This window comes from Lepisosteus oculatus, chromosome 8 (assembly GCF_040954835.1).
Source record: "Lepisosteus oculatus isolate fLepOcu1 chromosome 8, fLepOcu1.hap2, whole genome shotgun sequence".
NCBI lineage: Eukaryota > Metazoa > Chordata > Actinopteri > Semionotiformes > Lepisosteidae > Lepisosteus > Lepisosteus oculatus.
In genome coordinates this window covers 4,277,720-4,295,054 of record NC_090703.1, presented here as the reverse complement: position 1 = coordinate 4,295,054, position 17,335 = coordinate 4,277,720, and the positions used below count along the sequence as shown (strand labels likewise).

At 41.1% G+C, this 17,335-nt stretch overlaps 1 protein-coding gene across 3 annotated transcripts; it reads left to right on the top strand.

The window, feature by feature from the left end:
• The first annotated feature begins 761 nt into the window (after positions 1-761).
• On the top strand, positions 762-10,956 carry dact1 (dishevelled-binding antagonist of beta-catenin 1). Of its 3 annotated transcripts, none has more exons than XM_015350614.2 (5): positions 762-928; positions 1,246-1,575; positions 4,857-4,989; positions 6,651-6,806; positions 8,459-10,956. In XM_015350614.2, exons 2-5 carry the CDS (start codon positions 1,267-1,269, stop codon positions 10,306-10,308), a joined length of 2,448 nt encoding a protein of 815 aa, XP_015206100.1. In that variant the 5' UTR covers positions 762-928; positions 1,246-1,266; the 3' UTR covers positions 10,309-10,956. The 3 variants fall into 3 exon arrangements, with proteins under 3 accessions (XP_015206100.1, XP_015206099.1, XP_006632347.2); XM_015350613.2 differs by having other exon boundaries at positions 762-1,073; XM_006632284.3 differs by having other exon boundaries at positions 762-1,575.
• The last annotated feature ends 6,379 nt before the right edge of the window (positions 10,957-17,335 follow it).

Sequence of the window (17,335 nt, the reverse complement as noted above, 5' to 3'; positions counted from 1 at the left end):
AGGTGACAAATCTGTCTGCTGCGCGTCTTTAGGAACGACGACAGATTATACCGGTAATTAGACCTGGATGGTATTTGGAGTAATGTTTTTAATAAGCAATAACCAAACGCTTTAGGGGTGATTTGAAAAACGTGTTTACTTTAACCTGCATTTTAGGGTGTACTAAACTTTATCCACGTTCAATAATTGATTTTGCGCAAATATTAATGAACACCTGGGGCTCACATTGTCATGCAGTAGCTGGGTTCTGCGAGCAGAGGGCGCTATTCCACCTTGTTATCTTACGGGTCTTTCTAGTACTTTAGCATCGAGATTCATGGTCTTGTTTAGCAGACTGCATCATTTATAAGTAAATGTTAGGTAATTTCGTTATGGACTTAAACATAACACATTTCTATTATGCACAATTCTAGCTTAAGAAGCATTTGATAATTACAGGACGTAAAATATGGACAAAGGTTTAGCGTCTAGAAGAATTGCATTAAGATCTACTGTTTCTAAAATCAAGAGATGATTTAGACAATTAAATCTAACAACCACATTCTTTATTACGTCTTAGTGTGCTATATCTAGGCCAATATGCTGTATGTGTACCACAAGAGAAATCAAATAGGATGTCGTTAAAATGAAATAACTCATGCTTATTTTTCTTCCCTTGCAGAATGAGAGCGAATTTACATTGAAAATGTCGTCACTCATCGCGCACCTATAGTAATGACGTCGGCAGTCTCTGGCTTCTGTTGCACTAAATGAGTTTTTTTTTTGAAGTGCCGGATGCTTCAGCGCTGTTAACTCGCACTAGGACCCGGGGACAGCACGGAGCAGCCGGTCCTTAGAGCCGGCATGAAGGACAGGAGGCTGGTCTGAGCGCTGGGTCTTGCAGCTCGCTGTTAGTAGGGGCTGAGCTGCCGGCGGGGATGCACGCTAGGTGTGTTGGTCTTGCGATATCAGCCACAGAACTTGAAAACCGGCTGGGGACGAAAGGCGCAGCTTATTCCTGACAACTTAAACATCTCCAAATGTTCAGTGCATGCCTTGCCTTGTGATAAGCGTTACGCGAGGAGGAATTATAGGTAGCGTTCAAAAAAAGTTTTAAAAAAGTCATTTTGCGTGCTGCCTCTGTGCTGTCTCCTGAAAACTTTTTTTTTTTAATCCTGTATGCGTTTTAAATTGAAGTAGCCGCCACCCCCCCTCTGCACCCTGGCTAAACCAATGTAATTGATTTTTCGCCCGGATATCATGAAGCAAACGGCCCCGGTTGCGGCGATGTCGGTGTCCAAGGAGTGTCTGCTGGCGAGGGACAGGCTGGACAGTGAAACGCGATGCCGGGAGCGGGTGGACGGGGAGCTGGATCGCTGGCGCACCCGGGAGAGGCTGGAGGCGACGCTGGCGGGGCTGGGAGAGCTGGAGTACCTGCGGCAGAGGCAGGAGCTGCTGGTCAGGAGCGTGTTGGCGCGCCAGGAGAGGGCTGCTTTCGCCGGGGAGGCGACGGCGAGCGGAGCCGCGGAGGACGCCTTCTTGAACTCGGAGGAAAAGCTACTGGAAGAAAATATTTTATTACTAAGAAAGCAGCTGGTAGGTATCGAAATAGTAACCCGTAACCCGTTTGACACGCGTCATTTGTGTATCTGTTTTTTTTTTAATTATTTTAAAAGCCGATTTTTATGACACGCGAAGTAGAAGTTGAGACTTTTTGGATGCGGTTAATTTTTGCACCCATGACAGAACGTCGCTATGAACTGAAGTTCTTGTTTCCAAATGTCCTGCAACGCAACGTGTGTTTTATTAAAAGAAGGCTGTTTCATTTGAAGTTCTTAGATGACTTTGCGGACTCTTCTCCTAAAGCAACACCCGTTTTCACCGGGAAGCTCCCGGGTCTGATTACGGACTTGTGCTTTGGAATAAAAACGCGTGGCTGCATGAATTCGATTGAGAAAAGGCACCTTAAGAATATGAAAACAGCATCTATTTTGATCAATATTCTTAATCGTGAACGTCTTCAATTACGCCGGAGATGGGATTGTGATTTATACATAGTTTAAAACAAGTGAAGAATTTGGTCCTTAACCTCCACCTAATGATACTAAATGCAACCTCTTTCTGTAGACTGTAATTTAGTACAGGGAGTACCGTCTTTATTTTATAGTTGAAAAGATTTACAGCAAAAGAGAGCCTGCTGGAACTAATTTTCCACTGGCAAAAGCTGTAACGCTGCACAGTCAAATACCTGCCAAGCCTCAGACTAATGTCGTTTTTGGCTATGCATCTAGTGCTTAGGGAGCAAATAATGCGGGCCAGCTCTGTGCATTTGTTCGGCATCGGGTTGGGAGAATTGATTGTGAAAAACAAGCCATCGATTAGAATGGAATGAAGGCTATTTGAACTGAACTTCCTGGAGGGCGAAATAAATCCGTGAAAATCTCATCGCGGACGGCGAGGGGTCTAGTTGCCTCTACGAAACTTGCCGATGAGTTACAATGGCCGGGGTGATTGAAATTAACTTTTTACAAGCAGATCCCCAACCCCCTGCTGAACTCCAAGGATTAAATCTCATTAAGCGATCGAAGCGTCCCCGGCATTAAATTTAGTTGGCACAAAATTGTGCAGCAGATTAGAAGCCCGAGGTGCGGAAATGCAGCATGCATTTGTATGAAAATGCAGCATTTAGCGTGGCATTGCATTTATACTCATTATTAATTGAACGTTGTATTAATGAGAAAACTCAAGGTTTAATATTCTTCTATCAAGCTGTTTTTTACATTCAGATTTCGGTGATTATACCAAGTAAATGAAGATTAATTTATATGACGGAGATATAGCGTTTCGCCGAAAGATACTGATGTCATATGGTAATAAATCACACTAGGGGGGATTGGTTTGTCTCACCATAAAATCTGCTTCCACCTTGGGAATTCTGGTTTACATTCAAGGTCGTTTCAAAACCCGCAGGGCTCCTTAGTCAGAGAGCGCACTTTGAAGAAAAATATACGTTTCTATTGTTCATTTGTCTCTGTTGCCCAGGTATACAGTGTGCATTAGTGTGCAGAAATTGATTATAAAGGCGATTGCAGCAGTGTGAAACAGCGGATAGGTTTCTGGAGTCATAGCTGTGAAGTTTGTGGTCCAAGGGGTTCAAATACCAGCTGGAATACTGTTGTACCCTTGAGTAAGTCACCTCAATAAAATGCCCCGCTGTATAAATGGATAAAACTCCATGTGGGTTATCAGTAAAGCATTTACTCACGAGAGAAGTTATTTCATTCTCTTCAATTCTATTTACGAATAACTCCCTTTTTGTGTACAGGATCCTCTTTTCGAATGGAAAAAAAAACGATTTCGAGTGCTTTGCTTTTGTAACGAACAAAAAACAATGGCAATAAAATTTTGATGATGGATGGACACCTTGTCATTGATTTGATCTCGGAATCGCGGAAAGATTTTTCTTTATTAAAAAGGGTGCCGAATGGCTTTGCGGAATTGTCCTTTCTATAAAGTCCTGATTTAGACGCTTCTAGCGTGCTCTTAACAGAGGACACATTAATCACATCGAGCTCCTGTCAAGAGCCCGTTTCACGAGCTGGGACATCGCTCGGAGAAGCGATAGCAGCCCTTCACGGCGCTGGATGAGTGAGTGTTGTATTATGGAGGTTATGCACAAATGCTCGTTAAAATGCTAAGCACAAATCTGAAATGACCAGTGATTCTAAATGTCAGTTGTGATTTATAATGTCATGGGGGTGGGCGTGAATGGTTACATTTTAGCCCTGCCTCTCCCTGGCCTAATAGGGGAGATGAAAATAAAGGATTGTGGGTGTTATCCGAAACCCCAACTTTAATGACCTAAGCCATACAGTGTTCTCAGTTTTCAGAACAACGCTTCATTCCAAATCTGAAAGGGGTGTGGGGTGGTAATGTTTTTGAATTCTTACAATTTTTGTAGGTTACTTAATTGAAGACATAATTATGGAGCATTAATCCCTTTATGGGGAAGAAAGGTGTTCACCGACTTGCCAACATGAGGTTCTTGAGACATCTGTCAAATGATGGCTTCAAGGGGTCAAACTGAATGATGCTCCAAAACACTTTAAAAGGTGCCTCTTTTTTAGTTGGGTGGCTGAATGCATGGGCAGAGACTGTTGGCGTGGCACGCTTTCATCGTAATACAGTATATTAACAAGATGAGGGACACGGCGCTTCTGTGTGATAGGAGTTTCAAGTCAGGAATGTAAAACAATATGGACTCCCTGGTTGCCCAACTACTAGTACAGTATGTAATAGATTTATTCCACCAGAACAAATAAATGCAAATTGCTTTCATGCATTAATACTTAGTGTTTATGCCAGTATTTAAAAACAAGTAATTCTTCTGAAGTTTTTAGCAAACAGATTTTTTTGCCATGCTGATTTTGTGAGCTAGAACAGAATATTAAATGCAATTTGCACAGGAAAGACATTTTCATATTTTTTTGTAATATGTGTTTAGTTTTCACAGTAAATATTTTTTTTGGTAGTGTACTTGCTAAGGTATTCAAGTTGAATGAAATATTCTGGTAATGCAGCTTTTCAGTTTTTAGGTTTCTCGCACATAACTAAGTGATAGATTTTCAAATGCATTCCCAAGCAGCTGGACTTCTTATACAAAGTTTTTTTTCCCCAGAGGCTCACAGCTAAAATTAGATGACTGAGTACAAGGGATTCCAATAACATTTCTTCTTAATTGGTTGCAGATTTTTCTGTTGGCAGGCTTTTTGAGCTCTGGCTTGTGCAGTATGTTTAAGGTGCAGAGAGGGGTTTGAGGATGTGCTGTTGCCAGACAGGCATTGGGGAATGACAGCGCCATTCTATTGGTCTTGCAGAACTGCCTGCGGAGGAGAGACGCTGGCCTGATCAGTCAGCTGCAGGAGCTGGACCGCCAGATCAGCGATCTCCGGCTGGACTCGGAGAAAGTGTCCATTGACCACCTGGAAACGGACAGCCGGCCCAGCTCAGGTGAGCCCTCCAGACCCATTTTAAAACCAGAATTTTTTTTGAAGGCAAATATGCAAGCATATCTATTCAAGGACACCTGTGTTGCCTATTGAAATTAAGGCAGGCTTCTGTACTGTCTTGTCTTTTGGCCCTGTGGTGTGAAATATATATATTTTCACTTAAACCTGCAATAAAGCCTGATGTGGCTTTTTTTTTTGGGCTGCGAGGTTGTGATCTTATCGGTTTTCTGATTCTCCATTGCTTATATGTCATTAACTGATCTGAAAATGCTGCTTCCTCTTTACACAGTAAGGCAAATGATTTTGCAAGACCAAAGATCTTTTGGTCTATTATTCTGGGTTCCAATATAATCTTAACATTAAACTGAGTTATTTGATAATAATTCAAAATTGAATATGTGGTTAAAGTTCTTATGTAAATGTATTGTGGCTTGGTGACTAATGGTTTTTAGATGCACTTCTAATACTTAATTTGTCTTGCAGCAGTTGCTTGGAATTTGAGTGTCTTGAAACCAGTAATAGTTATCATAGTTTTGGAGAAGGTTTTGGCCCCTGGCTGTTCATTCTTGCTCACAGTGATTTACTGTACCAGTTCCCAATGCAATTTGTATAGTGTTACTTTGGGTGCTGTAGTCGGTGCGGAAATTGTTGACCATTTTTAAACAGTGGTAGGAGCTTTTGACCTGAGCCTAGAAGAAGCCAGTCAGTGATGGATTTTTCTCATCTTGAACAAACAGTGATATAGGATGTGCTTTAGAAAGGCATTAGCTCTGAACGTTAAAAGTTTAATTTTGTCTTTGAAAGATTTTAAGAGATAAGAGGCAGCATCACAGAATTGGAAATTTTGTTTATTTAGAAAACCAAAAAAACACCTCTCTGTATCTACCAAATCTGGTTTTAAGATGTCTATGGTCTCTTAAATCACCCGTAGGTCAGTGACTCCTTTCATTGAGAAAACAAACTTAATTAAACAAATTTGAAAGGTGTCATCTTATCAGAAGGAGATAGTAAACACTATTTTGGTGTTAACAAATGCTGAATGATGACCATTTTCCTGTGAAATGTCAGCTCTTTTATTTACCTAATCTGTTTCAATGTAGTTTATCTCATGCAGTGCAGAGATGAAGGCATTTTAGGTGGTGTCCCTGAGTCTAGCATGAAATCGTATTCCTTTTTAATCTTAACGTGCAATGTACTGATGCAGAAGGTAATTGAAAACTGCAAATGCACTTAAACATTTTTGTCTTGAGATATAAGTGTGGAAATCTACTGTGACTTTAAAAATGTTTCCTTTTTTGGTAACCTGCATTTTTTACAAGGCTTAGTCTCTTTTTGACTTCATCTGCAAGTATATCTTGGAGGACAATGGTGACATACAGTCAACACAATTCTGTTTTTGTATTTAAAAGATTTTCCTGATATGCCACAATATAGGATCTTATGATTTGAGAGAAATAAGAAAAGCATTCCTGTAGCAGTGCACAAACAAATCGAAATGCATTCTAGTTCCGTATTTTTCCCATAGGCACACAGTGTAAGCTTCTTATTTAAAACTGAGTTTCTTTTACAACTCAGTCTGTCTTGTTGTAAATTCTTAAATGACAGCCTCCACCCCTTAAGGTGTAAAATCTGTGCATAAACCTTCCTCCCATCTCATCCTAGGGTTTTATGAGCTGAGTGATGGGACTTCGGGGTCCCTTTCCAACTCCTCCAACTCCGTTTTCAGCGAGTGTTTATCCAGTTGTCGCTCGAGCAGCTGCTTCTGCAACCCTCTGGATACGTCGCTGGGTGCTGCAGATGGGCAGCCCAGGCCCGCAGGTGAGCTGCGACCAAGGAGGTTTCTGTGGGAGAGATCTGTGTGTGGCAGGAGGGGGTGTTGGGAGCACTGTACACACTGGTGGTCTGTGTGCAGCAGTGACCCCCCACACCCCCCAGTTCCTGTCTCTGCAGAGGAGCTTTCACTTACTTACTGGTTCTGATGGGGCTTTGCACTCATTAAAACTCCCACTAGCCCCTTACGTATTGAACAGTGGAGAAAGAACAGGTACAGGTCTCACTGCGGTCTCTTTTTCACACAGTGAAAAGGAGGTTGCTGTAAACAGTGGATTCAGAAATGTCTGGCACCATCTGAATTTACTGAAACTCTTAAAAATGATTTTTTAACATAATGCAGCTGGGGAGGGTATGGTAACAGCAGGAGGTTTATTCTGAGCAGAACATGTTGAATTAGAGCCTCTACAACATCCATCTCAGGAAGTTATCCCTACTTTCAATGAATTTGTTTAACATTAATTGCAAGTGCAATTAAATGTGATTGGTTAGATGTGGAATAGATTTGCATTATTTCAGAATGCTGGTATTTCACCTATAAAAAGTTGATTACATCTAGAAAAAAGATCAGTGCTTTCATTTCTGCTACCAACTATCCCTGAGTACTGTATGTTCTAAATTGAGAGTCTTACACAATTAACTTAGTTTACAAATGAGAGGTTTTGGCTCAGCATGCTGTCTGTAAACCTATTTCCCATCTGATTCCTGAAATGATGGACGAAATTCTCTACACTTCAAAGCCTTTTATGAGCAACTTAATTTACCACAGACTGTAGAAAAGGTTTTCTATTGACATCATCTTCAGATGAGACTCCTTACTGTTTTTTTCTGCTGGTACATGAAAAGGAAGAACTGGTTTAATACTATTTTAAGCCATTTTAAATGATGAATTGCTTTCTAAGTGGGATTCTTTCAGTCTCTGAAAGTGTTCATAATTGTTCTGTAAAAAGTGTTCACTGAAGATATTAACATATATTTCCCTTTCCATTGTTGGTGACCTTTGCATAAGGCTATAAAGGAAAAGCCATTTAGCATTTATCTGAAGAAAATTTTAAGCCCTCATTTTGAATATCAGTCTGAGCTTGTTATAAAGATGAAAATAATAGGCTTATGTGTGAAAAAAGATGAAGCTATTGACAAGCTATTAATCTTCATGCGGGGTGTTCACAGGAGCTTAGACATGGAAGATTGCGGAGGGCATAGAGGCACCACAACATGCCAAAATAAGCATTAAATAGATTGATGACTAAGTCATTGTACAATTAATTTCCAGTTATCTGACAGTTTTTGAAAACATTAGATGAGCAGAAGCAATGATGATGTGTTTATAGGATGTGTGGACTTTTTTGTTTGTAATTCGTTCATTGGCTTTACGGGTGTTTTCTGTTAAGAAGTCCACCTGCATTTTTGTACATTTTAACTCGGAGAAAATTATTATGCAGTCGTCAGCCGGAACCGGGGAGCTCAGCATATTAAATAGTATGGTGTATGAAATGGTATATTTCCAGTGTGTGAAATTTTAAAAGGAACCTGCAAATGACTGATGTGAAATACTATTCACTGATCTTTTTGTGCACACAACCTTCAGGTGACAAAGGCAGTTCTCACACCTACTAATTCTGATTTATACCTTGTTCTAGATGAGCTTGTGGGCTGTGCTGACTGCGAAGGGCGGTGTGAAGACCAGAGCTCTGTGTTGGTCAGAAGATCCTTTTCTGCTCCTTACTCTCCTTCTGTTGATGGGACACCCGAAGGTCAATCCAAGTACCAGTGTGACTTGGTCGCCAGAAATGGAAGTGATGTCTACCGGTACCCCAGTCCACTGCACGCGGTGGCTGTGCAAAGCCCCATGTTCTTTCAGTCCCTTGTCGGCCATTTCAAAGAGGACGGAATCCAGTTTAAAGCCAGCGAACCTTCTAACGAGTTTCTGAAACCTGAGCAGGCTCCAGAGCCTCACAACGTCTCCTGGCCAGCGTCGTACCAACCTTCAAACAAGAGATTAGATCATTACATCTTGGGGCTGCTGCAGAGGAGGGCCCAGCCGGTACGAACCAATAAGCCAAGGACAAGTATAAACACAGACCCCGCAAAGAGCATTTTAAGACAAGGTAGCATTTGTGTTCGACAGACTGTTGGTGCTGCACAGGGAAAAACTCCTGACCTTAAGGCCAGCAGGCAGGCATGTTTACATTCCAGTGCAACAGGCAGTGCTGATGTCAGTGCAGCGTCTCCCATGAAGCAGTGGCCGGCGGAAGCTACGATTGATCAGCTGGAAAATGGAAAGAGTCTGGTCCCTAGTGCCTACCATCAGCACAGCGAACACTTGTCAAACACTATTGAAATTCACACCAACAGTCTCTCCAAGAAGAATACTTCTGTGGCTAATAAGGGGCTTCCCCTGAGCACTGTGACCAAAGACTGCCAGGAGATGGGTGCCCCTCACTCCACATCCTCCCCGAAAGACAGTGGCAATCGATATCTACCCATGCCAGATGACCGCAAGGGCTCCCAGTCTCCGAGACAAAGCCTGAAGTCTCCTCCAGCTGTTCCCCCGCCTCTGGAGAAGAGGCCTCCCCTGGAGCTGAGAAGCCTGGGGTCTTCCTCCCAGAGTCAGGATGAAGGAGGGCGGCTGGTCAGTGCTCAGTATATCCCTGCCCAGAGACAGGCTGGGAAGCTCCGGAAAGGGGGCAGGAATGTAAAAATCGTGAAAGTGAAGGGCGCCGCGCTGAAGACGAGGGCAAACATTGAGCCCATTCCAGAGGTCAGCCAGGAGAAGCCAAGGGTGGTGGCTAAAAAATGCCGTTTCCCTGATGACATTCCAAACCTGCACAAGGCTTCCAAGAAGAGCTCCTCTAAAACGAAAAGGGTGGGGAGCTCCCATTTGGACAGCAGTCTTGCAGGTAGATATCCGGTGTCCACAGGCAAGTCTGCAGCCCCCAGACACCACGGGCATGGGAGAGAGGTGATACTGACCAAACCGAAATACAAGCGCGCTGACTACCGCAGGTACAAAACCATAGCTGAGGTTCCCTATGAAGAAGCAATGAGGAAAGCAAGGAGGAGACAGAAAAGGGAAGTTCTGGGCCAAGTCTCAGCTGTATATTTGCCTCCCACTGTGCAGTACGCAAGCCCTTATTCGTACGTTGGCAGCGATTCTGAATATTCAGCAGAATGCGCTTCGCTGTTCCACTCCACTGTGTTGGACACCAGTGAAGATGAGCAGAGCAACTACACCACTAACTGCTTTGGGGACAGTGAGTCTAGTCTGAGTGAGGTGGACTTTGTGGGTGAGAGCACCACTTCCAGTGACTCTGATGAAAGTGGGGGGCTGGTCTGGCCGCAGTTTGGACAGTCCATCGGGCCTGTAGTCCCCTCCGAGGTCACCTCGGCGCAGGCCAAGGCCTTTGTGAAGATCAAGGCATCCCACAATCTGAAGAAGAAAATTCTGCGGTTCCGTTCGGGGTCCCTAAAACTGATGACAACTGTGTGAAACGTGCAGATCAGTCTTGGCAGTGGAATATCCAGTGCAACTGGCCTGTTTTCACCCACAAAGTGCCTAGGCTGTCATTTCTGTGCCTGCACCTGAGGATGCTCAGCCGAAACTTAATCGGGTGCAAAAATTATCCAGCTGCTTCCCATAAACCTGCACTTTCTAAACCAATCATGGAAAATGGGACACTGCTAAGAAACCATTAGATTTGTATAGCCTCCTCACCTGTTTATGTAGCCCATTTTTATATTTATTATTGAATATTTGCAGTAGTGCATTTGCATTTCGTAAATGTAAAACACTGACAACATTTCTTTTCATATTAAAAGATATTTATAACTTAATATATTTGGATAGTCTTCATTGAAGTGGAAGGTATTTGATGTTCAGGCCCATCATTAATTAGAGGAGTGGAAGCTTAGCTCTGGATACAGTCTTGTTTAGGGGCAGCTTCACGTTAACTGCGATAACATGGTGCTTTTGTTGTATGTACTTAGTGGTACTATATGCATGGTTAACTGCTTTACTGTTCTGTTGATGCCAAATAGATGTAAATTGCAATTCATTGTATATAGTACATTTTAAGTATATTGTTAATACTGGTGTATTATCTTTTTAAGCTTTAATAAATGTCTGCTTTAAAATGAATTGTATTTCATTGCTTTGTTAGCTGTAGTACCAAGAAGGAAGGCTGTCAACAGATTGGTAGTAAAACCCTGTATTTTATGTAGTGGTAATAAGAAACTTTATTTTATATAGCGCCTTTAAAGGTGGCTTCCCCAAAGTGCTTTACAGAATAAATAATAAATAAAAAGGATACACAAGATTCTTGTGATGGCTCTTGATATTTCCAGACTTCATGGAACTCCCATAAAACGCATTGTAGATTTACACCATTGGTAATGCATCGATTATCAGACGTAACAGTTCAAATTGTGAAATACTTCTGCTTTTAAAGTGTGGTGCCGCACACCTGTCTTGACATTCCAGGCTTCCCTGATTATTTATATGGCTCTGTCTCCACGCCTGACTGACGCCCCTTATTTCTATGTTTATTATGCGTTTCTGAAACAGATTGTTAATTCTGCTGTTCGTTCCGAGGGACTGTCAAGACTTGTTAGAACTGTTTTGCTCCGGAGCCCACAAATTTATTACAGTGTCCAAATGCTGCACCAGTTGTGTGACCCATAGAACAAAGATGAAGGGAAAGATCTGTTGGTATGTTTGAGAAGCATTAAATTATGTCTACACTAAAGTATGCTAGGTCAGTGAACCAACCTTTAGGGGTCTTTCCATTTTTAATAATTTAATCAGTTTTATAGTGTTTACAATCTTATTTTCAAGAAATATAAAGCAGGTCTCATTTTAAGTTGTCTATGCTTTCATGTTTGCCAATAATTAACTAATTGTCATGGGTCTAATCCTTTAAATAAACCAACCATGACAATTTCTGTAGTCCACTGATAGCGCATAGTAATTTCTAATTAGTCTCCAGTGTCATTGGTTGCCATTGTAATAGACACTGCTGCCACAAACAGTGTAATCCATTTTTAAAACCTCTTAATTTGAGCAACTGTATAAACAGCTGACGTCATTGTAGGGGTAGGAGAAGTTCATTCAGCATCACAAACGTGTAGTTTATTCTTTATTAAAATATGTCCTAGTGAAGAGTACTTTATTCTCTTCTTGTAGGGTAAGCTATGGCCTAGTTCCCTACCAACGTTGGCTTATTTCTCTATAGTTTCCTTGAATATCACCCACCAGGGAGAGGGGAGTGACCCAATTCTCCCCTTATTCCTTCGTGGAACTTTCTTTCCCGCTGTGACACAGAGCCCTCTTCCAACGCAATCCTCTTTCTGACTCCGGTCCCCAAGAACAGAGGCAGAGGTGTTAAATATAGCGTGTGCAATGAAAACAAGTAAACTGTTGCGCTGCCGAAAACAGTGACCATGAGGCTTAATGAAGGCTTACGCCTCCTGGAGTTCATTATCGCCTGCTAACTGCTGTGGCAAAAGACATAATTGCTTCTGAAGTTTGCACATGAATTAGAGAGCTGTGCTCTAATTACGGAATTGTTTTCCTACTCTGTGGCTCTCGGGCTTGCTGGCGGCGGTAGACTTTTTTTTTATGCACCTGAAACACTCAGTGATGTGAAGATTTAAAATCGATGTGTTTTGCTGGGATCGGCAGTTATGGGGGGGAAAAGCCTACGGCATTCTGCAAAAAGTAGAGGTACCAGGCAGATGTAAGGTGATGAGCTCAAATGGAGCAGAAAACGTGTGCACACGTTAGAATCGTTTTTAGTGCAATAGCAAACGGTCTGTTTAAATATTTCTCAGAAAGGGGTTGAAACTGAACTTTTTATGGCAATCGATTTCTTCTAAAAAGGTGAGCTTTCAGAAACTTGAGGGATACATGGTCAAATGAACTTGATGTGTAGATGTGCATCCCCTGTTTTATCCATTATTCTTTTGGCATTGTTGAACAGCTGTGTGTTAAACTATTGTTTGGAAGTCTGTTTTCCACATCAGCTAATCTCAGTGGCATATTAGGAGAAAATAACATCGCTCTTCACAACCCTGTAAAGGCTCTATTTTGTTAAGCACTTCACTATTTTGGGCAACTTTTCCTCTTTTGTTTTTCTAACGAGAAAAAAAACCGCAGCGTCTGAAATAAAATCTGGAGATGCATTGAGGTTTTCTATTGCTGAAAATAATTTTTAAAATTATTACTGTATTAATGAGGTGTATTCTGCCTATTCTGGTGTTATGTGATCACAATCATATTGGCAGCAGTGTGCATTACTGGTTAGGACTCTGGGCTTGTAAGAGAAAGGTTGTGGGTTTAAACCCTACTTGTCAACCCCTGCCGACTGCATGGTGCTTTGCTCAGATTGTCCACTTGGTTAAACAAGTGAATTTACTGAATGCAAGTGAATTCAGTAAAAGCCTCAGCCAATTTCTTATTCAGATAAACGAGTAATAAACCTAGGTTGTGTTTGTAAGCTCTACAACTGTAATGATACCAATGTCTGTGGTTCACAGAGTGTGAGCTAAATGACACTGTCTGGCCTTAATTAGACATTGGAATACCAGCTTTGTAGGGGTTTCTTTCCTGTGTGGAACAGAACAGTCTTATAGTACTCTGGTCACGGAGGTCCAGTCTTGTCATAAAAATATTTTTTTTTACTATTTGGGACTGTGTAAAAGGACACAATATCAGGGTTCTTGCTGCTCCATTTAAACCAGTAGGTTTATTTTAAGTTATTGTGCTGCCTGGGGTGGGTGTCTAGGGGTTACAGCAGCAGCTGTATCGGGTAACAGCCTGCCTGCATTTCTCCTCATTGGCAATGAACAGCTTTAGGAAATCAGCTCTTCACTGGCTGTGACCTGTGCTTAACTGCTCAGGTCGCCTCTTTCCATGCTGGCAGTGGTGTCTTTTTCCCAAAATAGGCATTTGTGTCCCTTTTAGTGTAAAGAACAACAATTATTGGACAAAACTGCATTGGTGATTTAGTGTTTAATGACAGGGCTTACGTCACTGTTCACAATAAACACCCACAGCAATAGTGTTATTCTACATTTTTTGTCCTTTTAACTAGTAAATGTAAGGCCACATCCCCGATTATAAAGAAGATGTGTATTTCAGTGAATATGCAGTATACTCCATCTGTTGTCTCTTACAAAGGTAGGGTTAAAGCATATTGGATGGAGAGCCTGCATACACCTAAATTGTGAAACAGACCACTATGATAATACTTATTTGTGATGTATACCTTAAATATCAATGAGGTTTTTATAGAAATGAAAGCACCGGGTTCCTGCAATTTCTGCAAATTAAACCTTGTTAATGAAATACATTCCAGAAAAATAAAACTACTGTAAATGCTCCATTGTGTGTAAGAAGCATTGTGGAATGTGATTACTGTCAGTATCTCCTTCATATACTATACTTCCCAAATTCAGTTTTTCAAAATCATTAAGGCAATCTGTTGGTATCAAGTTTAGCGATGAGTGACAACACATGCCCATACAGCCTGATGCAGCACTGGAAGACAGGAATATCACTCCTTGCTTCAACACAGGAGTGTAGCTGAGTGGCCATGAAGTTTATCCTGGATAGTTATGATATAGCAAAGTTGTAATAATCAGACTTCTAAAACTGAAATTAATATGTTATGATGATTTTCATGTGTACATATTTGATCTATCTCTATACATGTATTAATTTTGTTTAAAGAATAATTCCAAGGATTGTTGCTATCATCCCCAGCAGTTCATAAAGCTGTGCTTGTGTCAGCCAGTGTTGTGAGAGTGGGACTGACCTTCCGTATTCTGTGGGTCATGAGTTTCCTTTCAGGGGCTGTCTATCACACAGAAATCGAAAGGCACGAAGTGGGTGATGTGCAATCCCTGATCTGTCTCCAGACAATTGCAGGCTGTTCTGCAAGACTGGAAGTACGTGATAACGGACTGATTGCTAAAAGCTTTTTGCACGCATATTCAAAACACGAGCCGTGCTTCAGCAGGAGTCATGATGACATTCTCCATTCTTGGAGTGAGCCAGCAGACAGAACATTGATCAAAACGTAGTTCATCTTGATGTCGTAATTCTGTTGTTGTTGTTGTGATTATGTACACGCATGTTTTTATTTCCATTCCATTGAGGAGTCCCCGCAACACATTTGGTTCTTCGAAAGAGTGTTTTAAAAATGTCTGATCACAATTGTTCCTTTTCTCTGAAACAGTTTCTGAATGAGGAAAAATGCAGAATGATCGAAACCGAAGCAGAAAAAAGAAGGCTGTACCACCTGATTGGAAAGGCGCTGGCAGCACTTCCCTCTCACCTTTCAACTCAATGAGTTCCACCTGCATGAGGACCTGTGAGGTCAAAGGCCACAGGTTTTCATGGCTTGGTGAATGTCAGTAATCGTGAGCAATAACAAGGCGGCTCGGGAGTTAGTTTTTTCATTTATTTCACAAACAACAGACAGGCCAAATGACATTTATTTGCAATTTTAGTTCTGGTAGGAAATAAGGAATCTGTAATCAATTCATGTTTAAATCACAACAAAACCTGAACCCAAAGAAAACATCCAACAAAAACAAAGGTAAGAAAAATAATAGTTCTATGCATATCTTGTGTAATGTTAGGTCAGGGTATAGTGACATCTATATCCTTAATAATTGCTGAATCAAATTCAAGTTGTTTTGATTTTTCAAACCACAGGGGATTAAAATATCAGTCCTGTCTTAATACTAATTCCTTGAGGTTATACAGAACCTTTCCTTAAGGATCTAATCGTTCTTCCGCACTGGCTGGTAGGAGGTTTGTCTGTACTACGGAGGATTTAAGTACCGTGCTCTAACAATACTTGGGCTTTCGTCACATTGTTCATGATACATTCCACAGAAAAAAGGCATAAGAAATATAAACTCCATCAATAGGATGAGAGACATAAAACAGTTTACGAAAGAGAATAATGTGGAGTCAGGTCATCCTCTAACATGCTGTTCGATAAACGTCCCACAGAACAGGTTGCACAAACAGAACATTGTTGAAACTCTAATTTCCATGGCGATATCTTTCACATCGCTAAATTAATGTTGTGCATTCAGACTGTTGCTTTGATCTCCAGGAAGGATGAAAAAGCCAAAGCTATTTTAAGAGAGCATGAAAATTAAAAAATGTATTCCTGAAATCTCCACAGAAAATTATCATAGCAGATGCATTTATAGGAACAGACAGATGATTCCTGAAGTAGAAAAGAGCTTAGGTAACTCTGACAGTGCATTCTGTGGTGCAGCTTGAAATATTTTCAAATTGTGCTTCACGATTCAAGGCCACCCCATATGTTCTTCAAAAAAATGAAGTTTTTATTGGTACTGGAGGGTGGATGTCCATGCATTGTAAAATACTGTGCCCAATATGCCAAGTGATAGTCTAGACAACAGCAGAAGCAAAATTCACAACAAAATATGAAGGAACAGAACAGACACATACCCTGGACGTGAAACTAAGTCGTTATGAGCTATAGATATTGGATTACCACAATATTTAATTGATTTTTTTTAATGGGTGCTGAGAGTGTTGTACCTACCGAGCACATTTTTGAGGTAAGCGCTTAAAATTTTTAAGTAGCTGGAAACCAGGACAGTTTGAAAATGAGTGCATGAGGGGAAAATGGGGGCCGTAGGAAGAACAAGGAACAGAAATGATTTGACTGGAAAACAAGGATACAAAGAGGCTGAGACAGAACCTGCATCATGTGTGTTACAGTGAGGCCACTTGTGACTCAGTAATGGTCTTCCATGCGTACAGTAAGCAAAACAGACTAACACAGTGGCAATAGATAGCATGCAAATTGGAGGCTTCCAGCCAGGGAATTTGAGATGTGAGGCCATTAGCTGCTTTGTTTTGCTGTTTCACAAACAAATGAATACTGCAGTATAGTTAAGGATAGTGTTTATCTGTATAAGAATATAATAGTGCTTATTTTATAGCAACTGTATTATACAACAAGCAACAAGGACAATAGATAACTTTAGAAAAGAGAAGATGAGATTTTACATTTCCTGAAAGTCCCCCATAAAAGGTTGATTCTCACATGAAAAGCCATAGGAATCCAAGGTCATGTGTGCACATAGATTGAGGACTTGACAAACAGGAAGAAGCTCAGCGTCTTAAGGGGCAGATGTAAGCAGTGGTGTACCAGGCTTATCTGTTTCAGGCCTGTTGCTATTCCTGTCCTACAAAAATGATTTATATTCTATTATAGTTAGCAAACCAGCTAAGCATGTTAAACTAGCCAGTAATTTAAATCTAACATTGATAAGCGCGAACTGTTCCACAGAGGTAATAGGAGAATACCTTGCATATTGCAAGGGTGATTCTGAGCTGAGGGAAGCTAACCATTTAAAGGATAAGGGTGTTTATGGGCATTTAAAAAACAAGAAGTGGGAACATTGAATCCAGGAAAAATATTTTAAAGCTTTACAGCACACTCATAAGATCCCATTTAAAAATG

Bases quoted from the DNA above. Each gene is read 5' to 3' on its own strand.
- dact1 (XM_006632284.3), top strand. From the start codon at position 1,240: ATGAAGCAAACGGCCCCGGTTGCGGCGATGTCGGTGTCCAAGGAGTGT. The intron at 1,576-4,856 runs GTAGGTATCGAA...TTGGTCTTGCAG, and splicing joins TATTACTAAGAAAGCAGCTG to AACTGCCTGCGGAGGAGAGA. The intron at 6,807-8,458 runs GTGAGCTGCGAC...ACCTTGTTCTAG, and splicing joins TGGGCAGCCCAGGCCCGCAG to ATGAGCTTGTGGGCTGTGCT.